The sequence below is a fragment of the Poeciliopsis prolifica genome, unplaced genomic scaffold (assembly GCF_027474105.1).
Source record: "Poeciliopsis prolifica strain line A6 unplaced genomic scaffold, Auburn_PproV2 SCAFFOLD023, whole genome shotgun sequence".
NCBI classification, from domain to species: Eukaryota; Metazoa; Chordata; class Actinopteri; order Cyprinodontiformes; family Poeciliidae; genus Poeciliopsis; species Poeciliopsis prolifica.
The window spans coordinates 7,886,298-7,908,751 of NW_026562398.1; the positions used below are offsets into that span (position 1 = coordinate 7,886,298).

General features: G+C 35.9%; 2 protein-coding genes across 2 annotated transcripts; one reads left to right on the plus strand and one right to left on the minus strand.

Annotated features, from left to right (window-relative positions):
• The first annotated feature begins 576 nt into the window (after nt 1–576).
• Nucleotides 577–6,062, plus strand: coq10a (coenzyme Q10A). Its single transcript, XM_055045906.1, is given in 6 exon segments — nt 577–1,191; nt 2,546–2,695; nt 3,358–3,494; nt 3,497–3,549; nt 3,716–3,817; nt 4,707–6,062. Coding segments are annotated over 6 exon segments (747 nt in total). The 5' UTR covers nt 577–1,054; the 3' UTR covers nt 4,875–6,062.
• Nucleotides 6,063–9,172: 3,110 nt separating this feature from the next.
• cs (citrate synthase) lies at nt 9,173–22,101 on the minus strand. Its single transcript, XM_055046325.1, has 11 exons — nt 21,932–22,101; nt 19,437–19,487; nt 19,123–19,230; nt 18,505–18,570; nt 17,704–17,835; nt 16,368–16,556; nt 15,974–16,173; nt 13,143–13,272; nt 12,266–12,367; nt 11,920–12,129; nt 9,173–11,170 (listed from the first exon to the last, which is right to left on the minus strand). The coding sequence occupies exons 1-11, from the start codon at nt 21,980–21,982 to the stop codon at nt 11,000–11,002; spliced, it is 1,410 nt and encodes a 469-aa protein (XP_054902300.1). The 5' UTR covers nt 21,983–22,101; the 3' UTR covers nt 9,173–10,999.
• Between the last annotated feature and the right edge of the window lie 353 nt (nt 22,102–22,454).

Genomic DNA, 22,454 nt, shown 5'->3' on the forward strand with positions numbered 1-22,454 from the left:
GGATATCAACATTACATTTATATCAATCTTTTATTTAAATTTAACCTCTTTCCAATTCCATGTAAAGTATTTTAACATAAATAGCACAAATTGTAAGTGAAAATGTGTACGAAAACAAAAAGTGATTTATGTAACACAAGCAGATAAAAAACCATAATGATTAAATAAATAAGACTATTTTAGTAATCTACCAAAGCAGGCAATTATTCCAATGTTTCTTTTTTAAATAGAGATATATCTAACAATATATTATACATTATAATATTAGATATTATAGCAAAATTATGAGTCAATTGAAACTATACATTTCAATTGACAGAGATATTACTGTTAAGTTGTTTGATATATCCAAGCAAATAAAATAATGCTTTTGACTAGAAATTTTTGAATGCTTTAAAATGTATTTTCTAAAGCATTCACATGTCTATATTTAGACTGAATATATTTAGACTGAATTGATTCTGATTCTGCAGAGAGCGAACCTTTGACCTGACTTGGTATAAATGTCCCTGGGTTTTCACCCCCTGTCCAGTAGGTGGCAGCATATTTTCCATGAACCGTTGGCTTACCCTTACCTACTCGCTGAAGTACGGAACAGTTTGTCCCGTCACCGGCGTTTTATTTAGCAGTAGAAGGTCGTCAGGAGCTGGGCGTATTTTAACAACAAAACCATATCTATCAAGTCGGAAGCCGATGAAAGGATCTGAATTTAGTGCAGATTTTGTGCCGCAGACACAGGGTGATGTGTGTGTAAGTGAAAGTGAAAAAGGACAGCAACGCGGCCTCACGTCGCGTTTTATCGGGGCTGTTATGAAACCTCGTTAGCCTCGTTAGCCGCTGACTACCGTCGTTTGTCGCCGCAGTTCGGTTGGGAGCTTTGAAAAGTGGCCGGCGACGCGGGCAGTTGGTCGTCGGTGTAGCTAACCGCTCTGACGTAAGAGACTGCGGGGCCGGAACTTCGATTCTCTGTGTTTCTGTTGGGACCTGAACCTGCCCGGGGCTCGGCTTCTCAGCGCCAGGATCACCGTTGTTCGCACGGAGAGTGGCCGGGTTGATGGCAGCCACAGCCGGTGCCCGGAGGTTACCCATGGGTGTGCGGACGTTCAGTGACTTTCTTCAGATCGCCACCGTGGGCTCCCCTCGCTCCTGTCGTTCGGCTTTACAAAGAGGATGTTTGAGACAAAACATCAGGTAAGAAATCCGGGTGGTTCTGTTTAATAAAAGTCTATCGCCTATATTTTATACTGGCTAATGTGGTTTGACTAATATTCTGTATCATATTCTGGAGTCTAAATCAATATTTTCAGCGATTGTTCTGCCATTTTCCAGGGTTAAAATGAACGTTTTTGACTTGTAAAGGTCACTTTCAAAACAAACAATGCCCTAAAATCAAAATTGTTTCCAGCTTATTGAAACTTTGTTGACGTGTTAAATCAGTTAACTTTTTGGTATGTATGTGATTGAAACTATTTAGCTAATTTTGATTAACTACCAAGTTGTTAATCTTTGATTTACTCAATTACAATTTATCCTTATTGTGACCTTTGACGTCACCGTCACTATAGAAATAGGTCAGTGCACCTAATTGGCCAAATATCTTGTTTGCATGTAGGATTTATGCTAATTCAAGTAATCTGCTTGGAATATAAATGATCAAATTTGAATTTTATGGCTTTTTCTAAACCTTTGGCCCAGTATTAACAATTTGAGCCAGTTTAGATTTCTCTCTAGGAACTATAATACTAAGATATAAAAAGTCTTAAATATTGTCTTTTCTATACTTCCTGCCATTAGTAGGAGATCTTAATATAAGATGATTAAAGAGACATTAGGGGTGTCTTTTTAAAAAATTTACATGATTAAAGAGACATCCCTGCTGAGTAAAGATAATGAAATTAATTTAGAGATTTCTAAAAGGCTGCTATGCAATGTATCCATTGACAGCGGGTAAAAAGCTCAAAATTATAAAACCGAAACCTTGCTCCATTTAAATAAGCCTTCATGTCTTTGAATAGCTTCTTAAGTCTTTGTGCTTCCTCTAATTTCAACTTTAAAAACCTCACTGATTGTGAAAACGGCAAGCTTTTTCTGGCTAGAACAGTTGATTTTCTGTAGACTAATAAAAGCAAGTTGGATTATCAAACTTTGATGAATATTTACCAGCAGGATCTCTCTTTTGTTATTTTTTTTTGTTTGTTTGATCATAGAGCATAATGTTTCACAGAATATACATAAGCCCAGTATTTGACTTAAAATATGTCACTGATCTGACTGAGCATTTCTGTGTGGACAGTTCAGTTGTGAAACACATGAGAGTACCTGTCCTGTCAATCAATTAGATTTCAAAGGATGGTAAAAAATCCTCCGGTTTCTCTACATATAAACACCAAACCCAGAAATTGCCAGCATTGTCCCCAACCTGACCTTTTATACCATTATGGTCAACCTCAATAGCTGGAAACTAGAACACAGGAGAGCTGTTTGGTTGGCTTGTATGCCCAGGAAACCGAGTGAAGTTCACAGAGCCTCTGCTTCCACCTTCTAGACACCTGTCTTCATGTGGCATTTTGATGACCAGAAGTCCCAAGGTGCTTTGCCTTCAAGAGTGGGACACGATGACGACTGTCCCCCAGAGCAGAAACTTCATCAGCCTCACTAACAAAAGGAAGGAGTACTCAGAGCGTCGAATACTTGGGTAATATTCCAGTGTGTTATTGTTTAAAGCTGCAGTATTTAAGTTTTATGATATATATATTTTTGTTTTGTTTTGTTGAAACTTTCACGATGTTGTGACACTACAGAATGAGACAGATAAAAGTGTAACTCTTCTGCCTTGTCCCAGTGCTAACCAGAAATGATGACTTGTTCCTCCGCCATTAACACTTTCACAAGGTTGATTGACAGCATTAAGTCTTTCCTCCTAACTCTGATTGGTTATTTACTAAACAGGCAAATATATTAGTGCTGTAGAATTTTCCTGGAAGAATTACTTTGGGTGAAGCGAAGTGCACTTAAACGTTTTCAAACTTTGCGAAAATGCCACTGTCCTGAGCATAAAATTAACTCTGCTGTTGGTGCGTTAACCAGTTAGTGGAGGTTTGCCAATCACTGAATGCTTCACATTGCAAATGCCCTTAAGAGTACAGGAGAACTGAGTGACTGTTGTTGTTAGTTTGTGCTAACCACAACACTCCTCAGTGTGGAAGTGGTCACTGTGGAAATGGCAGCACAAGGAGGAGTTGAAGGGGATCGATCTTTTCAGATTACCGTGTTTTATTGTCACAATATGACAGATTTATTAAAAACCATTTAATAAGAAAATATCACTTCTTAACCTTGTAATTCTTTTTTTCATAGTTATTCCATGCAGGAAATGTATGATGTGGTGGCCAACGTCGACGACTACAAGCACTTTGTGCCTTGGTGTAAGAAGTCCCAGACCATCATGAAGAGGGCAGGTCACTCGAAAGCCCAGCTGGAAGTGGGATTCCCCCCGTGGTGGAGCGATACACATCCATGATCACTAGTGTCAGACCTCATCTAGTCAAAGTAAGGATTTACTGGTGGAGCAGTGTGAAATATTTAATCTAACACGCATTGATATCTGTCTGCTAAAATATGATGAGAAGTTAAAACGTTACTACAAACTCTTGCATAGACGCCTCATTTAGCCGCACTTTCTGGTGTTTGTAATGGTGTTTTTGTCTCGCTTTAGGCTGTGTGTACAGATGGAAAACTGTTCAATCACTTGGAGACGATATGGCGCTTTAGTCCTGGCATTCCCGGTTACCCTCGCACCTGCACTGTAGACTTTTCTGTAAGTATTCACTGTAAAAAATGCTTCACTATCTTCTTTCTTAAAGTTGGTCAAAAAGATTTTTTTATTATAAATGTGGGAAAATTGGTTAGTAGCTCTGTAATGTGTATATTACATAACTACTTTGCTTTTTTCATACCAGAGCCGATTTCTGATTAATTACAAAAGACAATATTTTCAAAATGTGGCTTTCACTGGAGAATCAGCGCCAGGCTATGAAAATCTTTGTTTGATTATAATAGTCATAATACTAGCAGAATAAAGATGCAATTTTACCAGAAGAATGTCTTTAGAATTACAAAAAAAGGCATTTGTCTGGTTCTTGTAAAATTGCTACTTAATTCCCCTAATATTTCAACTTTATTTTTATCATTCATAAGAAAAATATAATTTAAAACTTTCCTAGAAACTGAATTTTGAGTTTTTAGTTTGAGACGTAACCATCCAAATGAATAGAAATACTACAATGAATCCATAAGAGTTTCACTTTTTGATTCAAATTAGTGAAATAAATCAACGTTTTGATGGTGTCCTATTTTACAGTGATGCTCCTGTACTGTATAAAAATGAATAGAAAAATAAAATGAAGAAAATTAAACTTGTTGGAGCAGAAATAGTAGCTCTCACTTGTTACATGTTACACAGTTTAAGGGAATCCTGAGGGGGGAAATTAGATGGTTTATCATAGAACAGAATAATTGCAAAAATGGTTGCATCAAAATGAAATGAGATAAAAATTTGTATGACAGCCTCAGAAAGGTTTTTGCATCTTTATAAGTTCAGTTTGAAACAAGAGGTGCAGCCTTATCTTTTATCACTTGGTGAAGCAAAACGAGGCCTTATCTCCGTAATGCGGTGTCTAACTCTTCTTCTTCTTTTTCTTTCCCAGATATCCTTTGAGTTCCGGTCTTTGCTCCACTCCCAGCTAGCCACCATGTTCTTCGACGAAGTCGTAAAGCAGAACGTCGCCGCGTTTGAGCGGCGAGCCTGTAAGATTTTCGGCCCAGAGACTCGAATCCCGCGAGAGCTGATGTTTCACGAAGTGCACCAGACGTGATCTCGGCGGCCGCGCGCATCCTTCCTGGTCCGGCCTTAAACCACACCGACGTTCAGCCCTGTTGCACTCTGACCTGCATGACCCGCCCTGCGTTCACCTGTATAGACACTGCAGCCGCAATGGACCCATAACTCTTCGTGTCGGAAATCCCACCTCAAGTTTTCTCTCCTTCAGTCTGTCTGCTGTCCGTCTACCTCCAGCTTAGTTTTTTTTTTTTTTAGCAGAACCCACCGTTGCACTAGCTTCATGCAGTTACAGCTGTATTTATGTTAACAGTAAATCATTAAAACACCATGTTACCAGTGTAACATTGACTTTTAATTCAAAACTTTTTTCTTTTTTTTGTGCAACACATCTGTGCTTAAGTTTCATGCGCCCAAATAATCTGAAGAAACTGAACACATCATGAAAAGCTCAGCTGATCACACTATATTCTATGAAAGCACATTCTTTGCCTTTACTTTGACCATTTGTCCCCCCTGCAAATGGAGATTTCAATATATTCATCAGAAAGTAGTGCTGTGGCTTCAAATTGTTATGTTTTTTATTTATTTTGCAGTAGGTGTTTTGTTTTTTTGGGAGGGCGCATTCAATACTGTTCCATGCGTCGTCACAGGAACAGTATTAAAGTGAAATATGCTTCATTAGTAGCCGACTGTCACAATCAAACGGGTTTGGGGAAAATTTGCTTTTGCCTATAGCTGCTGTGCTGTGAGGATTGTATCAGGACTTCGCCTCTTATTTTATATTATGCCTTATTTAAAAATACTGCTGTAGAAAACAGCAGCTTAAGATGGTGGGAGTTGAACTTTGCACAAAATAACTGAATTAAGTTGTAGAAATGCTGGAGTGTACTGTAAAAGTGTTCATGAGAAAAAATTTTAAAAAAGAAAACTGCAACTATATTTGCCAAATTTTATTTTATAGAATTATATAAAAGTTAAAGGATGGAAAATGAAAATGCCATTTCATGCTATCACATCTTGTGGTGCTTTTTTTTTTTTTTTAAATTGAAGTAAAATGACGCTAAAAATGAAAACGTTGCACAGACAGAAAATGTTTCCCTCGTTATTAGACTATTGTATTTGTCCATCTTCTGGAGGTGATTAGGACCATGATATTTTATTTAATCTTCATTCTTATTTTGAAACATGCTGGTGAACTGTAGAATAAAATGCTGCAAAACCATCCATCATCTGTGGCTTATTTTTTTGTGTTCTGATAAACGAAGCTGATTAACAAAAAAGCAGATTTACTAAATTTGCACTGACATATACAAAAAAATCAGCCTGTTGGAAAGTCTCCATGTACGGTAGGAAAAAAATAATCATGATTCATCAATTATTGAAATAATCAACTAATTTGGTAACTTGAATAATCATTGACTGGGAGATATATAGACTCAAACAATATCTATATATATATATATTGTAAATACATTTAAGATTACAAATATATATATATAAATATGTGTTATTCCAAACTTGGGAAGTGGCAGTTTTAGCTTCATCCTGGTTAAAATTTTGTAAAATGAAAATAACATCACTTTCACATCACTATTATGGTTAATTTATTAATTGGTTGGTCAACAAAGATTTCCACAAATTGATGCTTAGTCCATAATACGTTTTTTGTTAGTGGCATGCATTGACAAAAATCTATTATTAAATTTTGGGCTATTTTTTTTAATGTTTTATTTGCGCTAATATTGAACGCAAACATACAGAAGAGGATTAGGGCCACTGCAAAAAAAAAAAAACGATGAATAAAATAGTTCTGACTTTCATCTCAGAATTCTGAGAAAAAAATCAGAATTCTAAAAAGTCAAAATTCTGAGATTAAAGGTTTATTTAGCAATAATGACCTTTTGTGACCTTCGGGCACCAATGACTGTCTGCTGGACGAAAGTCAAGTCAAGAGTTTTTCCCATGATCCCATTGAACAGAACACAATATATTTTTGCATATAAATTCAGGAAAATTTATGTTTACAAGTGTTTTTACAACTCTATACTTTTACATTTACTACACTAATGCTATTCCTCTGACCTGAGTAAAATTTCTTGGTATTCTACAAACTTGCCTTAACTAAAATTTCATTTTATTAAAAGTTTTGTAAACTTTTAACAACTTTTATTTCAAATGAAATTGATTTGGATTGTTTTTCTGTTGTCTAATTTAGTTACTTTGTAGTTATGTTATTTATGCAAATTATTTTCATATTTCATATGATATTCATATATATGACTTTATATTTGAATCTTTTAATTTTTTTATTTTCCTTTGTGATTAATAAAGTGTTTTTGAATTTGAAAATATTTCAATGTTTACAGATTAAATGCTTGATGTTTGGATCAGTCTACCTGATCAAAGTCTCAGCTACTTTTTACTTTTACATGAGTAAAAATATGTTGCAATTTTCAGCTATCCTAGACCCACGTCTGCTTTAAGAGATATACAAGAAATAAGGCCTTGAAAGCAATACTAGAATGAATTTACACATTCATACATTGTGTGAGTTTATTTTTTTAAATATTTACATTTTTTGGAACAACCCCAAATAACCAACTAGTTCTGGACAGTCATAAAACAGACTAAAATAATGTGGTTATTTTAGATTGAGTGCTGCTGTTCAAAACGTTTCATGTGGCCGGAGTTTTCCTCCACCTGCAGAGTAAATATTTAACTGGGTGCCTTTTCGGACTGAGGTTCCTTTACAGCAGAGAGGTTCAGCTCACCACCAAGAAACCAGAGTGGGGTTAAGGTATGTGGGGCAGTTATTAATAACGGCTCATGTGAGAGGTGGGCATTTGTACATTCTGCTTTCCATGTTCACAGTGATGGAGATCAGAATAAAGAGTAAACACAGAACCAGTCATAGGGTGGATCATATTTCAAGAGGTTCTCGTTTGTGTGGGTGTGAGCACACAAACAGCTGCAGGATTTTAACATTTTAGTTCCTTTAAGATGAGTGGCTAAAACCCAAATTAAATGATTTTAAATTACAAGAAGAGATTTCAAAAATACTCCTTCATGTATGTTGCTTCAAAAAAGTTTCTTCAATGATCCATTTTTGCCCCCATCCAGCTAAATAAAACTCATTTAGAGCCACAGGTTCATAAGAACATTTTTTTAAAGACCTACTGTGGGAAAGTTGCTGTAATGTTTCAAAGAAAAACCATTTTATTTCTACTTTTAGGTTTTAAAGTAAAGAAAAATAAAGCTTCTGCAAAATGAGAGCAGTTACAGTTTCTGAGGAAATCATAACAAAAATAAAATATTAATGGTTTTCATGTAATTTTGTTGTGAAATGTTAATATGATTATTATAGAACTAAGTGACATTTGTTATATTTTTATTTAAAAGTATTAGTTAGTTCTTTATCATTTTTAGCCGGTTAAAAGCCGTTACGACAGACAATCGATGGATGAAATGTTTAAAAAAGCATTTTTTTGGTAAACAAAATGAAAAAAAAGTGGAATACATTTGTATTCATTTTTATTTGTTTAAAATCAGAAAATAAAACCAACTGCTTCCAGAAGTAAACAAAGAATGGGCAAAATGGACTTTGATCATATTTTCAGGAACTAAAATCATGAAAGTATTTCCATACAAAGTATTTTTTGCAGTTTGGTACAAGACATGTAGGAAGTTGGAAGACCAAAGTTTAATTTTCTATCCTCATAAAATATCCCAGGCTAAAAGACAGGAAGATGATGGCATGAAGAAGGATTTTATACAAAAAAACAAAAAAATTACAGACAATCCTCTTCTTGACACCATTATAAAGTGTCTTTAGTCAGAGGCTTCTTCAGATTTGCTGTAATACTGGCTGCTAGATCCTTCCAGTCATCAGAATCTACAATCTGTTTGAAGAAAAATCTTCACTAATTAAGACTCTTTAAAATTTAATTTAAATCAAAAGCATGTTTGACCTAAACTGAGCTCCAGTATTTCTTATTAGCCTAAATTGAGAAACTTGAATTTATGTTGCTGTTCATTGAATTTGAGCTAAAAAGCAATTAGCATAAAGACTTCTGCTATGCTGCAGTAAAGGTTGAATTATTAAAGACTATTAACTAAGAGTTTAATTTAAATGAATATCACCTTTTTTTGGATAAACAAGTTCTAAACACCATGCATCAATTTCTTTCAAAATCAAAATTATATACTACTTTGTCTTGGTCTACCACATAAAACATTTCAATATATTTAATTTTTGTAGTTGTACCATGTAAACAAATAAGTAGTTTTAGGGCAGCAAGTTTTCATATGAAAACCCAAGAAAGGACACAAAAATGTTAATAAAAACCTTTATTTTTCATTTTTTGTTAGCTTTTTCAACAATCGCTTTTTACGCTTATTGTTTTGCCCACTTTGACCCGTTTAGCTCAATCCTCTAAAGCATGGCGCCAACGAAAGCACCTGCAATCACTTTTCCCACTTACGTACAACCTTAGCAACCCTCTACGATCAAAATAACCAAGTGTCAACATCCAGCCAATAGCATGGAAGAACATGAAAAAAATAATTAAAAAAATAAAATAACACAAGACGACGCCAGATTAAACCTGATGGTACTGAATCAAACGCCTGTGTGAACTACCAACTGAAAGTTTTTAGGGAAAAAAGAAAAATATATGCAGGAACAGAAACTTCACAAACATGGAGTGTTGACAAACCCAGAACTTAAGAGCAAGCTTGAAAGCTAAAAGAAAAAAAAAGAGAGAAAAAGAAAGAAACCAGCACCAGCTAAGCAAGAAACTATATTTACAAGATAGCTGCAGTTTTTCTTTTTTTGTTCATTGTCAGAATGAGACGGTGGCCAGTGGGACCGGACGCCATTATTACATCATTGGTAAACTGTGGAACTCATTGTGGTTATAACAAGCAGGTGATCGCATGGAGCTCATACATTCAAGCTATACATATATATACCTATGTACACAAAGTATAAATAAAACCACAAAATGAGAACATGAAGTTTACTTACTCTCTTTACATTTTCAACACAAAAGGTACACAATCAACCCGGATAAAAGGTTCTACGGCTACAAATTCGGGGACCCAGTCAAGCAAGTGCTTTTATTTGGAGTAGTTGATGTCAAAGCGCTCTCATGTGCAGATTACTTCACATATTAAAAGACAACTACAAAGCCTCCCTGTCATCCCAAGCTTGCTCTTAAGGATTTATTACAGGCAACTACAACACCGTTTTTAGTCAAATTGTGGTATTTTTTTGTTGTACTGTTTGTGCACATTCATCTTAAGACGCCTTCAGTTGAAACTCATTAAATGCTGAAATATTAAAAAGGAAAAACAAAGATGTTTCTATGCAGACAGGCATTTTGATCATAGAGGTAACAGAGGTCATTTGTTTAAAAGAGAGAGAAAAAAAAAACAAGCAGGAGAAAACAGGGGCAATCAAAGATTTAAAGGGGCAGTATCTTTTAACTGAGTCTTATAAAATTAAACATCTTTAATAGATTACATATTGGGTTACTGCTTAGGACCTTATTCATTAATTTATTTTAAACTGGAGTGTTCAAATGTGGGAGTGAAACACACTAATTACATGTAAAGGGAAAATAAGATTGCATAGAACAAAAACATTGCTATTTGATGTGTGTTTCTTTTAAAAAAATAATAATAATTTAAAGTTGAGAAAAGATTAACAAAATATCCAGGAAGTGTGGTTCACTCCCACAATTCCCTTTGAATGCCACTACCTATTCAAAGTTCAGACTTCGTGCTCAATGTGAACCATGCACACAGCGTTCAGGGGAAAATCTTACAGATGCTTGCAGACTTGGACTGGAAAAATAGTTTGAGCCCACTCAAGGTTACATGTGTGCATGTTTGAAGTTTGTTGCTCTCAAGTTCCAAACATGCAGACATGATGGGGGAAACTTGTCAGTGGTTAACTAAACGCAGTTTAACACTATCGGTGTGACAATTTAAAAGGACCTTCTTTAGCGAAATACCATTAAAAGCGTACTGTCTCTTTGAATCCCAATAAATCCCTGGGGTTGGAAATGACAAAAGGGGTCAACTGGTGTCTGCCTTTCAATGTTTCTGCCTGGTCTCACTCTTCCGGCCAACCCCCAGCTCCTCTGAGGTGTCGCTTCAGCCCGATTTGGTTCCGACCAGAGACATCAGTCCATCTGTGCTCATGGACTTGGGGCGCTCCAAGGGGAAGCCGAGGGCTCTGCTCCACACCAGCTGGGCGAGGATGCCGAGAGCACGGGACACACCGAAGAGGACGGTGTAGTAGTTCATCTCCGACATCCCGTAGTACTGCACACACACACAGAAATTAGACTGAATATAGAAAATATGGCCACTGCACTGCAAAACAAACCCAAAATCTTACCAAGACTCGTTCTTAGTTAACTTGACATAAGACAAAATTTACCTACTTTTAACTTTTTAGCAAAAAATAGTCTTCTTTTAAGTACATAATCACTTAATTTTGATGAAAAAGTTCTTTATTTAACAAGACATTTTCCCAATGTTGTAAGTTAATTTATCTGCCAGTAGAACAAGTTCTTTTTCATCCATAAAAGGAATTATTTACTTAAAACTAATCTATATATGTTGCTGAAAAGTTACTTTTAAGTTAGTGTGTCATATTTCAAGTGTACTAAGCTATTAGCACTAGAAACTAGACCAAAAATACTCAATACAAATTTGCGTTTTTGCAGTGTGTGTTAATTAATGAATGATTTTGTCTGCAAAAAATAAAAAATAAAAAAAATAAATAAAAATCAAACAATTGGGACATCATGGAGGGACTGGTCAATGTGAAAACATGTTCAGTATTATCTATGTAGTACTTATTGTAGAAATGTGAATTTTTCAGTGAGCAGTGATTTGATTCAGAAGTCAGTTTACAGTGTAAAGATTCTGTTTAAAATATGATTGACAAGAAGAGTGCAAACAAAAAAAACACTTCAAACAGTTCTACAAGCTTCCACACTATATCAGATTATGGAGTATATTACATCAGTTTATGACAAAAATAGGCTTGTGCATAAAGCTCGTACCTGCAGAAGGACTCCACTGTGAGCGTCCACGTTGGGCCAGGGGTTCTTGGCTTTCCCCTGCTCCAGCAGCACATTGGGTACAATTTTGTAAAGCTGGGCAACCATCTTGAACATGGGGTCATTGGGCAGATGCTTCAGGGCAAACTCGCGCTGGCAGGTGTAACGCGGGTCGGTCTTTCTTAGGACAGCATGGCCATAGCCTGGAACCACCTAGAAAGAAAAAATGTGATGCGCCTCGTTACACAACCGATGAGATCACGATCTCCTTGCAGGGCTTTTGACTTTGACTGAATGTGGATGCAAACAAACTCATGACTGAGTGGGAATGTTTGGGTTTGATTTTTACCCTTCCAGACTTGAGTGTGTTCCAGATATAATCCCTCATCCTCTCATCAGATACTTCTCCTCCGAGCTCCTTCTGCAGAGCCGTCAGCCACACCAGCACTTCCTGCAACAGAAAAAAAAACCAAGTTATTTACGTTTCCATCCATTTCATGAATATTATTACATTATTAGTATAACACAGTGAGGTGAGCACTGCAGTAAAATGCCAGGATTGTTTCTGAAAACCAAAACATTCTTCACTCCAGGTCCGTCAGTTTCCCCACCGTAAAATTCAAGCACTTTCAAGGCCAGTTTTCAAACTTTTCCAGCACTTGACTTTGGAGATTAAAAAATAAATAAATAAAATACAAACAAACTACAGAAGTCAGTTTAAATTCACTATTTTATGATATCTATTACTGTTATTAATGTCTTGTGATAATATTGCACATATTAGACAAAGAAGCTAAAATAAAATTTGATCCCCTTCCTGAAAGTGCTGAGAAAGTCATAAAAAATATCAAAATATCTTCTCACCAAGTTTTACTGTACTTAGCAAATAGACATAATTTTATTAATTATTAAAACAAAACAAATTTGGTCTGATGTAACTTTAGAAAGTGAGAAGATGTAGATGTCTTTTCATTATCTTTAAATATGTGGTTTCAACTGTAAGTAACACTTTCCAAATGTAAACTTTAAATCAAACTCTAGATTGGACTTTATTCCAAAACTTTGTAGTTTGAATATCAAGCACTTTCAAGAAGTTTATACACAAATCAACCACCAGGCTTAGCAGGTTTTCTGGGGGAAACCTCTTCGTATGTTTATAAATTTGCTAACAAAGCAGGTTAAAAAGGCTACTTTAGTTTTGAGATGATGATGAGTTATGTACAAACCTGATTAGCCAGGCCGTGGAGCGGACCGGCCAGACCGTTCATAGCTGCGCTGAATGACAGATAGGGATCAGACAGGGCGCTGCCTACTAGGTGGCTGGTGTGGGCGCTGACGTTGCCGCCTTCGTGATCACTGGTGGAAAAAAGAGAAACGACATCATCAGGAAGGAGGAAACTACACCTCAAACATGTGACGCCCCAACTGGCCGCCCACCAACCCTGGTGCTTGGACTGAACTCAAGAGTTGCACACAGCGAACCAACCACAGACAGACAGAGAGGGTTTTTTGTTGTTTTTTTGGATTACAAACTCTTGAATTTCAGAAACGGTAGATTTCTTAAAAGATTACATCTTTTTCTCAGACATAATATTTTTCTGAACTGTATTCAAGATCAATACAATATGGTTGAAGCACCGGCTGATGTATTTCTTCAGCTTTAAATTGGACACCAAAACAGAAAAAAATAAACTTCTTCCAAATAATTTGTAACTTGAATAAACCGCATAATGCTAACTTTTGTTTTTTTAATTTTATTGTTGTATCAACCGTCCAGACCCCTCAAGTCTTCTGGTTCTGCTCTGCATTCCCAGAACAAGACATGGGGAAGCAGCATTCAGCTTCTGTCCACCGCAAATCTGGAATAAATTTCCAGAAAACTGAAAAACTGCAGAGACACTGATTTCCTTTAAATCAAGGCTACAAACCCACCTAACCCCAAATTACAGTTAATTTTGAAACACAAATGAAACATTTTGGTGAGACGACACTTGACAAACTGTAATACCTCAATTGGTGACCGTGTTGTATGATTTTGTATTTTTATAATGTTGAACTGCCTTGTTGCTGAAATGTGCTATATAAATAAACTTCATTAACTGATTTATTGATTCCCAGTGAAGCAAATTTTACAAAACAGTCACTATATGATGATGCAATTTCAATACTTAAGATAAGTAGACATGCACATAACGACAAATAAAAACTGTTACAACTCTAATAGCCAGAGAAAGGCAACAAAACTATAATAGTGAAATGTAGAAAGAAATAAGTAGAAAAATACACAAATTAGAAGAATATTATTCAACAATGATAGCTATGTCTATTGTAAAAGTGGATTACAAAATAGGTCATTAAAAATGAACTAAAACTTTCAGTTTACTCAACTTTGTCACCATAAACTAAATTCTTCGGTCTTGTAATTGAGAAAATCTGTTACTTTTTCCCATTTTCTACATGTTATTTCCATCCAGTCACCTAAGGCTGGTTTAAAAACCATTTTCTTATAATAATCTTTTTACTTGCTGTTAATAGTCATTAGATATTTGTTTTTTGAATCCTCTCACCAAAATACCTGAACGAACCTAAAGGAATGTTCTGTTTGAAAATACCTCATAGAGCTTTATTCATCTCTTTCCAGTAATATTTTATCTTTGGGCAGTCGCAAAAAAAATACAAAACAAATAAAATAAACATTTTTTTATTTGGGTTTTATTTTGCAAATCCAACTGAACGTGAAGCTTTTGGAGGAAAAACGCTGCAGGTTAAGTAAATAACCTGAAATGAAAGTGCTGAGCTTCTTTGCAAAGATAAGATTATGAGGGAAGTTAATGTTTCCTGAAGCTGCTTTTCGACTACTGGAGCCTTTTTGAATAACTAATATAGCTACTGGCTGGTGTTTCCACATTAGGGTTAGGTATAAATCTATTCTAGACAACAGAGCTGAAGAGGAGGACGTTTGTTTTTGGACTAAACCCAGAACTAAAAGTTGAGTTTTGCCTTTGAATGTTGTTAAACTGTAAGAGCCGTTTGTTACAGGTGTTCATATTTTCTACAGCCTCAGGTGACTGCATGAGGGTTTGGTCACGTCAGGTACCTGAGGCTTGCGTGACTGAAATGTAGTTGGGCAGTTGCCAACGTGCTACTTGCTTTGAATGACTCATAAGAGATGAATCGCAGTACAGAAACCAATTCAACCGGCTGCTTACTTACAGACTTACTTACATACTTTTAACTATACTGACAGGAGTAATTTGTATTTTGGCTTTCAACAGACATTCTAACTCTTTTCTGACCGGAGGCAGAGGAACAAACAAAGCCATTGTTAGTAACTATAAGCAGAAACTTTGTGGTTTATAGCACATATGTTCCAAAATATAAAATATTCAACATTGTCCAGGATTGTGGATCATCCTGGTGAATGTTGATTCACCGTAAACTAACAAACACTATAGTTGAAATTGTTCTGAACCGAATGAACTTCAGTTGTACGAGCCAGTTTTTTTTTTAAAAAAGATCTACCAGATACATAGTCTGTATGTCATTGTTTTTAAACTAGTTATAGTTATAGATCTATGTTTTAAATTTTTTAATGATACTGTTGTGTAGTCAAAGTGTGCTTCTGTAAGTAACTGCTGTAATTATGCTGCTGACACTCACTGGGATATTCTTGCAAGAGATTTTTTCATCTCTAAAAGTTTTTGACCTGGTAAAATAAAGTTTGAAGAAGATCTAGAAAGACATTTAATATTTCTAGAGACTACTGAAAATGATTAAAACAAAAGATACATAAAAAGATAGTAGCTTTAGAAGAGAAGCTAACTAAGTTTAGCCTACCCTAAACTTAGTTTGCTCATCAGTCCTGATGTCCTGCTTATTTATTTTTGTGGTATAAAGAAAAATTTGGAGTAAATAACAGTAGTTAAAAAAACTAATCACAGCAACCAACTTCAATATGCCACATTCAGAACTTACACCATAAAAGTTATCATTGTTAGTTTGAAATCTAACAAAAAGAAACCAGGTTTATGATGCATGAAGACATTTGATTTCCCACCTGTGGATGGTGAGGTAGAGCCTCATTAGCTCAGTAAACTGGGCGTCACTGTAACCCAGCATGTTGGTGAAATTGTGGGACCAGTCCAGATTGGAGTCGATGGCGCCGATGCTGCTGCCTTCGCGGTAAAGGTTGCGGTAGATCTTGGCAGCAATGCAGGGCAGCTTGGCAATCAAGTCCATGGAGTCTTCATAGACAAACTAAAAAAAAAAACAACAGAAATGGTTGAGTTTCACTTTCCATTTAACCAAATAAAGTGCAAAAGATTGGACAAAAACTTTGTGTAACATTTGTCAAGATTAGTGGCACTTCACCAAAAGTGTCTGCTATGTTGCACTCAGTCCCAGAGCCACTGTTTATCAGGACAGGAAGTGCTGAGCAGATTTACACTCACCTCCCAGTACTTGGACTTGTGCACTCCCTCAGAGTACGCCCTGGCAAAGCTGCTCTCACTGTTCAGAGCCGTGATAGCAGCACTGAACTGAGACATGGGGTGCAGGTTTGTGGGGAAGTTATCCAACATGGTGACAACGTGAGAAGGGAGTGCTGCTCTCTTTGCCCACTCTTTGGACACCCACTTTACCTACAGGGGCAAAAAAAAAAAAAAAAAAAAAGAAGTGAAACAACATAACTCAAACAGCTGAAAGCCAACACTACAATCAGTATCGTCTTATCAACTGTATTGAAATTGTTCAAAGAGGTTAGTTGAAGCAATATAATCTTAGTGATTTAGGTTTTAATGTTTGTACAGTAGGTCAAAGTGCAACGACAGAAGGGTCATCTCTAGAACAGCTCTTAAAGTACATCATTTTATGGAAATACTAGTGGTGTGCTGATTGTAATTTTCTGGCCAATTGCTGATCTTTAAAATGCCTGACATGCCAATGTTTTTGTCTGAAATGTGACCATCGAGAAAGTCGCTGACTTGGTGACAGGAGGGTGACTATTATTAACTAGAAACATGCAGACATGACGAGGTACGCTGGTCTGTCGGTCATGAGGGAGCAGAAAAGGACAGTGGCTGATTTTTAGACCTTTGTCGAGGTAGATAAGATTGGCTTCACGCGTAAGCATCGACTAATCATCTATCTGCCAAAATAAAGGAAATTGGGGTCGCACTCCTAGTGAATACATGGCTCCTTTCCAACTGCTGATAATCTATCACAACTAGAACTGATCAAAAGCATTTACAACTTTTGTAATGATTATCTCGATCCCCATTCTAGGCACCAAAAATCAATCAAAAGCTATTCTTCATTAATCAGAGTTGCCTTACAAAAAGGAAGTGCATTCAAATGCTTTGTGCCTCATCTATACTAACGACGAGGCATAGTAACACATTTTTAATGTTTGCAGCAACCATTAAATATGAGTTACTGTGCCTCAAATTAAGTATGACTCACATTTAATGTTTGCAGTAACCATTAAATGAGTCATATTCATTTGTGTATTTAAAAAAGCTTCATAAAGCCTTTCTGTTTATATTTGGTTCCTGTTTTTTATGGTTGGATGGACTCATTATTATGTGTTGTTTCTTATTTGAATTCCAGTCATTTGCAGAGAGAAATCCTGTGTCATTAAAGATGAACCAAATATATTTCTTTGAACAAACAACTTTGTTATTCTTGCTTGATCATAAGGTGTCACTTATGTCTGGGAAATTGGACACTGACTAGTTAGCATGCCAGAGTCTCCTTGTTCAAATCAACAGCATCTTTTGTCTTCCTCACCTGCTCCTCAGTTGGGATTTGTCCTGTTACCAGCAGCCAAAAGAGGCCTTCGGGCAGTGGCTCCTCACCTCCTGGAGCTTTAGGCAGCAACTTTTGACACTCTGGAATGCTATAGCCTCTGAAACGGATGCCCTGCGCACCAACACACATACGCAAAGAGGACACAAATGAACTCATGAAAAAAATAAAAATAAAAATATTCAACAAGAAATTTCCTTAAAATAAAAATGTTGAGATTAAGCTGGTCAAAAGATAATGGATGGCAATAAAAAAATCAATTTTCAAATAATATATTGAGGACTGTATCATGACACAAGTTCACCCTCTCAGAGGCATTTTAAGTGTCCAAATAAAACAAAAAACAATAAATAAAAAAGCAAATGAAAAACACATGCAAATCAAACCATAAATAAAATTATTTAGTGTCTGTAAACACAATTAACCTTTAAAAAAGTATTAATCAGAATACAAATCATTGAGTTCATTTTAACTTATGCGAGTAATCGATTAATTGTGACAAGCTTAGTTGAGACGTTAAGTTTTAAATGTGGCTTCTGAATATCAAATTCAGCATAGTTCTTTTTTTTTTAACTTAAACTAAATAAACAATGCTTTTTCCTGTTTGGATAGTTCACCTGATATGGCCTGATAGCATTTTCAGGAACAATTGATCAACTAAACACATTTTAACATGTCAAACTGTCAAAACAAAAGGTTTTTGTTCAATAACAGGCTTTCAACTCTATGGCCCTCATTTTCTAAAATGTTCAGTTCCATCAAAAAAATAAATAAATAACTTACCTCATCTGGATCCAACACAGATGTTTCATATACAAGACCCTTCATCCCTCTCATCCCACCATAGACCTGTTAAATAACCATATGATGTCACAATGGGGTTTGAAAAATCTTAAGCTGAATATAACAGAATCACCAGCATTAAAAGAAAAATAAAAACAAGTGAACTTGGTATAAAGAAATAAAACTAAACCACAAGACAATGAAATCCCCTGCAGTACACTCGGAAACCGTCATCAAGTATTTTAGCAGACATAGTATTTCTATACATGTTTGTTTAACATCTGCAGGGATTTGGAGTGACTCAGCAGAAATCTCTGTGTTGGCAGGAATCAGTTCATACTGTGACCTCAGAGGCAGATGACCACCCACCCAGTGATACCTGACACAGTAAACCAGCCAGGACAAGACTAAATGGATTATGTGCTGCAGCAGCCAGGGCATTATTAATCTCTGTCCTGGTCAAAAGCTGAGACAGAACTTTCTAAATTAATATACAAACTCAGATCTCCACCCCTCTCCTACTTTTAACAACAGAATATTCTTTACATTTTCTTTATCACTTACATCTATATTTATTTAAAATGTATTTAAAATTACATGTAAAGGGTTTTTACTCACCATGTCAACAGTAATCTGACCTATGTTTGTTTTGCCATACTGTTGTTTGAAGTTCTTAATCCTGGTCTGTTCTTTTGGGATGAGGTCTGCCAACACATCCTTCAGATTCTGGAGATAAAAAAAGCAAAATTCATTTAACCTTTTATTTACTCTTATTTTAAACTAAAACACAAAAGTAACAAAGATTAGAGTGTTCTCAACACTTTAGAGTTACAGAGGTTAGTGGCATCATGCCATAACATATTTTCAAAATGTTTTATGTATTATAATAAAAACAAATGAGGAGTGAGGACAGTTAAAATATTCATACTTACTGTTGTTGATGCAGTGGCATTCCTAGCCGCCACAAATAAGTATGTGGCATTCTGTGAATAAGACAAGCAGCAGAAAGATGGAACATAAATTTAAACTTTCCATCATCTGAAACCAAACATCTCCAAAGTAATAAAAACTTAAGGAAAAGCTAACTTTTTTGGCTTAAATTAAAACTAAAAAGCCAGTTACAGCTCATCATAACTACAAATGTATTCACTGAGTTTAGCTGAATATTTTACACAGAATAAATGAGATCAATAATCTAACTTGTGGTTAGATGGTTGCTAAAAAAGCAAGTAGTCAAATCAAATAGCTACTATGTACTTTATCGATCCTGGTTTCTATTTTTAACTCTGTCATTCTGGTGTAGCAGGCAGGTAAAACTTTCCAACATTCAGTTTCTCAAATTGGATGATAATAAGCAGCAGGAAACAACCAAAAACAGATAATGTTTCCCGAAGATTTTATCTCTGATAATCAGACTCGTATTAAATAAATACACCTACTTCTAGAAGACAGCTAGTGCTTTCCTATGCACATTTCTAAACTTATTTTCATACCCTACAAACCGTTTTTAATCCAGACTTGAATAATAAAATACATTACATTTTGTGCCTATTTTGTAAATTGTAGTTTCTCCCCAAGTTTCTCCTGTTTTTCACACTTTCAACTCAGTATGAGATGTTATGACCGAATGTTGTTTGCCTCCTTTAATCTTCTGTTAACGTTTATATATTTTTGTTTATCAACTTTCTTCACTGTGTTGCGTTTCTAGGGTCATTTATGGATAAATTGGGTTGATATAAATTATAACTAGTATTGTTTTTTTTATTAGTGATTTATTATCCATTGTCTGGATCTTGTACACTCTATATTAATCAATCATTTTGGTGCTGAAACACTGACCTTTGTTATCAAGAGGCAAATATTGAATTACTTAATACAATATATATAGTAATATTATTGTAAAAATAAAAATGTATACAATAATGAAAGGATATATTTAATAACTGCAACAAAACACTGCAAACATAAGCTATGCAAGGGTTTACTAGACTCTCAAATGTAACAATAGATGAGAAAAAACTATGACAAAGTGCTCTGCTTTTCCACAAGAACAGAGCAGGCCCAGGGTCCCCGAAACAAAAGGGAGGTTTTTGCATCACTACATTCTCTTTACACAGCTGAGAGAAAGATTATGCAACATCTCTACTAGCCCTTACATATATATGTATGGAGCCGTAGTTTCACTCAGAGAAGTAGAGAAACTGCATTTCACAGAAAGGTTAACAGAGTCAGCATCCAAAATGTCGTATTTATGATAAAAGATAAACAAACACTCAAACACTTCCTTTTCCCCTTTACCCCAAATACACTTTTAATAAAGAGAGTCAAGTTTTTTGTCATTCTAGACTAAAAGTGCTTCACAAAAGTTTTTTATGTCATAACTTGGAGTCATATGATGTTATGTAACTGCAGAAAAAAGGCCAAGTCATATTTTTTAATCAGCTGAGATAACAGGTGATAAGTGAAGAAGTTAAATGTGTCAGAAGTCAACTTCATCTGAAAGGACACCAAACCCAGCAAGGTGGTCACCAGTTATATTCTTGTAGGAGAATATAACTCCTTTAAGCTATATTTTTAAAGGACAGCCGTCTGTAAAGATACCGTAAATATTTCAGTAGAAAGAGAAGCATAGAAATACGGGTAAAGTCTGCACTGGAAGGTCAGTAGACAGCGGGCCAGTCACTGAAAGGTTTAAACTTGGGGTACTTGATCACAAACTGGCTTTCCAGATCTACATCTGTTAAAATAAGAAGATACTCGATTAACTATTCAACATGTCTCTATTCTCAAATTTCGAGGTAAGGGTGTATACCTACCACGTTTACTTTGAATGAGTATGAGCACACGAGCAAAAACACATGTTTCTACAGCATTGCTTATTAGATTCGTGTACACTGTCCTGCAAACCTTATCCCTGGCACGACATTAGACACAGCAGAAGTATTAATCTGAATGTGAAGGTCAACGGGGAAGAGGGATAATCGCCAAATTAAAAATCAGTCTAAAGGCAAATACGTGGTAATGTAAACAATTACAACATCCAAGAGAAATAAACTGACTCTTAAAGAGTGTTTATAGGTACGAGGGTCTGAGGAAACATGTCCAGAGTGAGACTTTAGCAGGCCAGTTTTACAAGAAAACCTCCCCCAAGCTAATATTTGCTAACAAGACGCGGGTTCCTATTACACAACCAAATTCTGGAAAAACGGGAAGGGAAAACTACTGTTAAAATATTTGACAGTTTGCGCAACAACCCCATAAAAAGTTCCTCAAAGTGTAGTACACGCTGTGCCTGATAGTGCTGTGCTAGCTAGCACCAGCTAGCAAGCTATTAGCGTTGTTAGCAGCCTAACCGAAAGTTAGCTCGAAGATAACGTCAGCCGTTTGGACAAAAATGCCACACGCCGTGTGTTTCTTATCGTCTTACCTTTGAATTGAGAAGTTTAGGCGCTAGCCTGCTGATAGTCAGGAAGGACATTGTGTCTATATCAATGTATTATTACTACTTATTTTTTCTAACAAATGGAGCCACTGCCAGTGCACCGCGGACCAGGTTGAAGGTGCCCCTCCAGAAACTAGAAGGTTGAAGAAGGATTCAGGCCTGTTATTCCCCGCTGTATTGATTGGATGATACGCTGGATTGATGGAATTACGTAGTTGGGTGTGATTGGTCAAAGTAGAGATAAGCTAAATGTGATTGGATTGACGACAGGTTTAAACCATGGTCTGTCCATTTCCCCACTTACATAGTCTCTGGACGGAGACGGCAAAGACCTTTGGCTAACTTATCTTCGATCTCTACGAAAAGGCTTTGAATTTGATTTGTGAACTGTTTGATTTATTTCAGACACTCCAGCAAGAGAAAAAAACCCACAAACCAAACAAAGGTAGTACTTACATATTCGGAATATAATATTACTAAGTCTAAATGCAGTTCCTATTTACATGCT

Bases quoted from the DNA above. Each gene is read 5' to 3' on its own strand.
- cs (XM_055046325.1), bottom strand. From the start codon at position 21,982: ATGTCCTTCCTGACTATCAGCAGGCTAGCGCCTAAACTTCTCAATTCA. The intron at 19,231-19,436 runs GTAAGTATGAAT...TTTTATCTCCAG, and splicing joins ATGCCACTGCATCAACAACA to AATCTGAAGGATGTGTTGGC. The intron at 16,557-17,703 runs GTGAGGAAGACA...TTGCCCCTGTAG, and splicing joins AAATCCCAACTGAGGAGCAG to GTAAAGTGGGTGTCCAAAGA.